The following is a 7410-nucleotide window of genomic DNA, read 5'->3' on the forward strand; positions in this document are numbered from 1 at the left end:
TGTGTGTGTGTGTGTGTGTGTGTGTGTGTGTGTGTGTGTGTGATAAAGCTCTCAGACACCTCCTCCATAGGGTCCTATCAGAAACAACCGTCATTACACTTTCTGGCTTGATCCTCAAGCTTGACCAATTTGAGCCTATGGGAATCGTTCTTGGTCTACCCCAAAGTTTCCTACCAGTTGGCTTGGCCTAAAGAATCCATCTTGCGATTCTTTCCTGAAACCTTCAAATCAAAATGTTTAAAATTCTTTATCATTCAGTTGTAAAAATTTCATCTAATTTTGAAATATTTGTATTTGCAGCAGATAAATCAGAAACGAAGGGATCCTTTAATTCCGATTTTGTCAACAAGAGTGGTATTTCTTTGACAACACGTAAGTTATGTTCACTTCCAAAACAGTTACTGCAAATAACTTTTATTTTACTATAAATGATTTTAAAACAAACCAGCTTGAAGTGTTATACTCGTGTGTTACATAATTTTATCTGTTACTGTGTAGGTTAATGAAAAACTTATCGTAATTTTTACTGTGTAAACTGCATTTGCCGGGTGACCAATCGCTTTCAGCCTAGTAGTATATACGAACAGCGAAAAAAATTGTCTTTTAGTTTTGTCTTGAAAATAGACAGCAACCACTTCACAAAAGTATCTGTGTGATATCTTACAGTTGCATTATCTTTTATTCTTTTCATTCCTTTTAATTTTATGTTCCGAGCTTAATTCCTCAAGATGTCTATTTTACTTTTCATTCTTTCGGGGGTCAATAAAATAAGTACCAGTTATAACCGACTGTTTCCTCTTCAAGATAACTCAATATGGTTGACCACCCGTCTAATCACTGAAACGTCAAGCAATTGACGTGTATAAATAGTAATAACAATAACAGTAAAATGGCATTTCATAAACATATTCTTTAAATGACGATCTGAAATTTGTTGAGAAAAAGAGAATTTAAAAACGTATTTATACTTTTATTGTATATGAAAGAGAAGTAAACAAATGATTTTACCCAGTCTTTTAATTCCTGCTTACGATTCTATTAGTACAAAGAGTCATCAGTGGGCCGAGCGAAAGAGAAAACGATATATGAATATTTAAAAACCTAGTACTCTTCTGAAGTGAAACGGAGATCCAGCAAGGTTTTCAATGTTGATGAGAAACGAAAACTGTATTATTATTATTATTATTATCATTATTATTATTATTATTATTATTATTATTATTATTATTATTATTATTATTATTATTATTATTGTTGTTGTTGTTGTTGTTGTTGTTGTTGTTATTATTATTATTAAGGCGGCGAGCTGACAGTGCTTGCACGCTGGGTGAAATGGTTAGCGGTATTTCGTCTGTCGCTACGTTCTAAGTTCAAATTCCGCCGAGGTCGACTTTGTCTTTCATGCCTTCGGAGTCGATAAATTAAGTACCAGTTGCATACTGAAGTCGATGTAATCGACTAGTCCTCTCCCCCAAAATTTCAGGCCTTGTACCTACAGTAGAAAGGATTATTACTATAGTTAATTAATCAATTTATATTTCATATTATAAAATAAGCTCACGGTATCACCTGCGCTTAATGCAGGTAACAGTTTTATGAGCACCTACTGTTTGTATTGTTTTCTCTTTGGCTATTCCATTCTTTGCTATCAAAACCCCCCTTACAACTCCTAGTCTTCCAGTATCCTTCTTGACATATATATGCCTATAGTATTTTATGTTTATATGAATTAAATAATTGAATGAAAGTTAATAAATAAATAAATAAATAAATAAGTATATAAACATATTCAATTTCAGTAATTCCTGACCCCGTCACTTAGTTTCAAGATACTGCAGCAGTAAAGAAATTGATGTTGTTGTTAATGATATGAACGAAAATTTGCAGAAGAAAGATGATGATGGAAGAGGACGTATGTATTTGTCAAAGATCAGATGTATTTAGATATTTGTGTTTTCTCTCGAACAGTGTGAACATAAAATGAATCTCTGGTCTATGTAATCCTGCACACATCTATATGTGGGAGTATCTACTCATGAGCATTAATTGAAACAGTTATATTTGTACACGAACTTTTCATAGTTATATTGGTCTCTTGGTGGCAACCATGGTGGAGTTTTCTTTTCTATGCAGTATAAAGTCTAATGTAAAACATAAATAAAATAATGAGTAAAAACCACTACCCTTTACTTTCTTCACATAAACATTCCTCTTACCATTCACTTTCATATTGTTAAGATTTTGTTAAAAATATTTCTCCTGTTATTTTTTCGTAGGTTTACTCAGCGTAGTGATATAAGAAAATACGGGAAGTATTTTCATTCTCATATTATCATTTGCGTAACAGATTTCATTAATTCCGCCCATGCAAAGATTCGTGCCTGGAATATAATTTATATTCTCAGTGTACGTGCAATAAATTTAGGATTAAATCAATGTAAATGATCAAGCGGTAAATTTGGAAGGGTATCCATATGGCCCATGAAAGTCCATATAAGATTTTGGGGGGTCCATGCAGCAAAATAGTAAACTGGGGATCCACAATCGTATTTTAAGGGCCCCTGAAAAAATTTTGCATTAGATGTATATTTAGGTATGTATTACAAGAAACAGCTAGGTTTCTTTCTCTAGCATTTTACATAGTTCAACCTACGCATGTCAATGTGTGGAAAACAAAATAGGAGAGTTTTGAGAGAAGTTTCTATGAAACTAGTTTTTAAGTATCGAATGACTATGGGGGTCCACCTGACTAAAATAGTATTTCAAAGGGGTTCATAGATATAAAAATATGGTTGAGAATCCTTGGTATAAGGGATATAAATTAAGGTTCTTTTGGTGTCTATCTAGTGGAGTTTATTGTGCAGTAACAGCCACTTTAAGCTGAATTAATTAAAGACTTCAAAGGTTACACCCCTTTGATACATTTTAGTCATGTTGAGGATACCACGAGCAGGGAAGGGAGTTGAGACAGGAAAGCGACCGAATTAAATGGAAACTAGAACATTTATTGTTGTGCTTTTCAGTTACGACTTCTAAAATCACCGAGATCAATATGGCATTTCAGCTCTCGGCCCAATCAAATATATATTAGTAATATATGGGATTAATTCAACTGACTTTACACTTTCTCCACGAAAAATACTTCGTCTTTTTATAAAAAATTATGATAATAACTTGAAGCTTCCATGGGAGATTGCAGAAGTCGAGTCTTAAAATGTGTATTGATACTTTGTACATTGAAGGATCTATTAATATTTGAGATGGTCAATAAGTGAGGATGTGATGTAATTTTACTTCCTTGAAATAAATAGTGTTCACATTTTTATGCTGTTAATCCTAATCGAACTGACAGAGAAGTTAAACGGTTTGATTTAAGTTTTTGAACGAGCTGATATTATTGGCACTGAACAGGATGCTGGCCTTCAAAGATTCAAAGAAGCACTAATTGTATTAGTAAATAAAATGTAATGTAAATTAATTGCTCTTTGTGTCAAAATTATTATGAGAATTTGTACAATGAAATCAATTTATTTCTCTCTACAAAGCCTAACTTGTCTTTATACTGTGATGGTGACATAGTGAATTAAATGTAGACACATGGATCTGTGTTTAGTATGTCGAACATACGGATCACGAATCTCTATTCTATTTGCAAGATATGTTTGCGATGGTTGAGTTAGTGCAGTTCCAACTTCTTAGCAAAACCCCGTGACTTCGTATTCTGACACTACATTGTATTTTTAGACGAAGTACTAAATTCTTTATGCTTGATTTATATAGCAAAAAGTTATTTAAAGTAAATCGATAGAACACAACTCTTTTCGCCGAAATTTGCAATCTGGTACAGTTCAGTTTCTAAACCGAACTTAGCAGATCTGTTATGAATTAACAACCTGATTCAAATCTAGGATTTACTGCTTTCACACAGTTTTGTTAAAATTAAAAATAAATATAACGTAAAGGATAATTTGCTTTCTGCAAAAAGAAAAGTTGAGCATGGTAATAAAAGATGAAATTTACTCTTCACTGCATACTCGCATGCTCATTCCGAGCAAAGTGTATTTGGGAGTTGTCTCCCTTCCTTATCATTTTCCTTCTCTCACCCTTTTTTAGTTTTTGGCAAATAGCAAACCTGAACATTTTTCGAATCACCAGAGCACGGAGAAATTGAAGACCAATATTGGTATTTGCATACACCTGCAACACTGTCATTTTGGAATTTGGATATGGTCACCTCAAAATACATATTTCGTGCCATCTGGTGTTTTAGTCAATCTGAAAACTTATTTATGCCAATCCTATATTTTCTGGGTCAGAGAATTGATAAAGGCCACAGAACAGTGCTTACGATTATAGAAAATTAAGAAACCAATAAATCATTGTGTTTATATTTGCGACATAAGAGTGTTATATAAAACATGTTGCAAGTCTTTTGAAGTTATATGTATAGATTTATGAAGCAAGGAAGCAGTCTTATTATAGGTTTGAACTATAAGTTATATACGCAGCATTTACAAGACCTGTATCACTCCAGAATATATTTTTACGCAACTTTATCATTGTTCTGGGTGTGATTTTTAGCGTGACAATCCGCGTCATTTTTGCTGTGTCTTTTGTATGATCATACGTATATGGTGTTAGGTAGTGTGTCGTCAAGGTAATTTTGATAATAATCATGTGTGAAAATGTTGCTCATCAAAGTGGCTTAGCATCACACTCTACTTCAGATACACACACATTCAATGTGCTCCCCAAGAGCACCAACTGAAGGTGGAAAGTTACTCCTTTCCACCAGATGTTTGCAAAACAGATATCACCTTAAATCAGGAATACTTGTTATATAGATGTCATTTGCACATTAAGGATGCAAAGTTGCTCAATGAACCTTTTTCATCCCCTGAGTTAGATAACCATCTTTTGTCACTTCCGTTTATGCTGAGATGAAGTCCTAGTCAACCTTCATGTACTGTTGAAACCAATTGTTTTTTGTCTACTCCAGGGGATTTCCCAACGCTGCATCAATGAATGCCTAGAATACCAGTAACACTGATCCTTTGTCTTCTTCCAGCACACTTCATTTTCCAACATATTTCAAGCCATACATAACATAGTGTGTTTGCAGAGTTTGTTGTAATGCGCAGCAGTCAAAACTCAGATATCGCTATATAGGCTGAAGTACTCAGGATAGTATTGCTCTTCAGCTGCTGCTAAGCAGATCATAAATGTATCAGTTTCTTCATTTTGTTATCTTGAAACTACATATCATGATTGCTTCTTATGTGGGTTGTTGCTAATAATGTGATGACTCATTTTTGAAGTTATTTTTGAGTACTGCTTGCACGAAATAGTCCGTTAAACCGGTTTTTGTCTTTTGGTGAGATAGAATGTATCCCATTGCTTTGTACTTGTTTGCATCGTCAGCAATCTGATGTTGAATAAGGTTTGCCTTGTAATCGTTTCTCTCTTATTTTCTACTTTGATGAACCAGATTTGTAAGTGTCAAAGATCAATAGAAACTCGTCAAAATCTATGTCTTTAGATTGTTGTCCAAGATCGGTGTCAGTACTTGTCTGAAGTTTCTCTACGATCTTTTGGACAAGCACCATTTACAGTGGCAATTTTGGACTATCAGAAGGTGATGAAAATGCTTCTGCTTCACCAATAAGTTACTTAGATGCTGGTGTTTGTAAATAGTGATGGGTTTCATTGTTTTTATTTTACCAGCCTTTCAATGCAACGTGTGAGATTCAGTAAGTCAGTATATGAATGGATAAATCTATCTGGGACAAACAATGCCCTGCATTCTTCTGATCGATGTCTCACTTCACTCTGGCTACAAGCATAATTCAACCATACAGTTTTGTATTCAGAGTCCCCGATAATCCACAGACTTTGACAAGTGATGACAAGAACATGTCGTTTCATCGACGTTCAAAATCTGTGGATTATGAAGTTGTTAAGTTGATGCTTTTTGCATCAAAAGGATTCTCATGACTCAGTATAGCCTTGATATTGCTGGTAGCATCATGCTCCTTCTTGTCTGTACCTGGTCCTATCATATAGTATTTTAACTATTCATGAGCAGCTGTACTAAACTGTCCTTTAAACTCTCTTGTGAGGCATGATATTTCTGGTGAAGCACTGCCGTGCATTAGAATTATTGGCAATATCAATTATCCAAGAGTGTTTATTATCCTATTTAGTAATTCACAAGCATAGTCTGCACTGAGGGACACACACTATATGTCATTCTTTGTGACAAATAGATTATTGCCCTAAAATTCATGCCAGATTTCCGGATGGCTTTGATCAGCTCCTAGAAAACTGCCAGTGGAGTTCTTGTTCTTGGAAACATGGATTAGGTACATTAAAGGAAGAGTCCATAAGTCAGAGGAAGTGTGCTGAATATTTGTTTTGCAACGTAGCCTCCTGGAAAACTAGAATTCCTGAAAGTGTAGCAATTGTTAGAATCAGAAGTCTAATGATACCACCAATGGTTTTCTCGACTCAGAAAAAAATGAGATTAGCACAAATTATCAGTTTTATGCCGGCCAATTCGAAAATCCAAAATGGTCTCCATGTCAGTATCTACGCACACGGTAACATTAACTTTTTGGGGTTCTTCATGCATTGATGAACCAGATTTGTGAGTGTCAAAGATTTAAAAAAAAACTTGTCAAAATCTGTCTTTAGATTGTTGTTCAGGATCGATGTCAGTACTTAATGTCCGAAGATTCTTTTGGACAAGCACCATTTACAATGGCAATTTTTGGACTATCAGAAGGTGATGAAAATGTTTCTGCTTCACCAATAAAATTCCAACTATATATAATTTTGCTCATTTTCACAATTTTAGACATAGTTAAGCTGATTAGGATATGATTTTGATTAATTAAATATATTTTGGCACGATGCATTAAATATGTTAAATCCCCACTTAACTACAAAGTATTAGACTAGTAATAAGCGAGATTAGTTTCAAGATTGCTTTGATAAATAGATAAATTTTAGTCTAGAAATTAGTTATAAAAAAAAAAGAGAACAGATAAACATTCAGCTGGTGAGCACTTCGTTTCTTAAACCCTCGCCTACGCCTTTGGATTATTAAATATTATACCATGCAAAGTAGCAAAAAGAAAAATATGTAGAAACTCATTCCTCTTTTATTTTCAAGCACTATAAAAAGCAATGCATACATACATACATATATACATATAAATATATAAGGCGCAGGAATGGCTGTATGGTATGTAGCTTGCTTACCAACCACATGGGTCCGAGTTCATTCCCACTGCGTGGCACCTTGGGCAAGTCTCTCCTACTATAGCCTCAAGCCGACCAAAGCCTTGTGAGTGGATTTGGTAGAAGCCCGTCGTATATATATATATATATATATATATATATATATAT

The 7410-nt window shown here is 34.2% G+C and overlaps 1 protein-coding gene across 1 annotated transcript in view; it reads left to right on the plus strand.

The window, feature by feature from the left end:
* Positions 1-2180, plus strand: part of LOC106869443 (uncharacterized) — a 7105-nt gene extending 4925 nt beyond the window's left edge. Inside the window, exons 3-4 of the mRNA XM_014915192.2 lie at positions 301-372; positions 1800-2180. Coding sequence (XP_014770678.1) covers positions 301-372; positions 1800-1822 — 95 coding nt within the window. The 3' untranslated portion in view covers positions 1823-2180. The remainder of the gene's footprint in view (positions 1-300; positions 373-1799) is intronic.
* The last annotated feature ends 5230 nt before the right edge of the window (positions 2181-7410 follow it).

The sequence above is a fragment of the Octopus bimaculoides genome, chromosome 4 (genome assembly GCF_001194135.2).
Source record: "Octopus bimaculoides isolate UCB-OBI-ISO-001 chromosome 4, ASM119413v2, whole genome shotgun sequence".
NCBI classification, from domain to species: domain Eukaryota; kingdom Metazoa; phylum Mollusca; class Cephalopoda; order Octopoda; family Octopodidae; genus Octopus; species Octopus bimaculoides.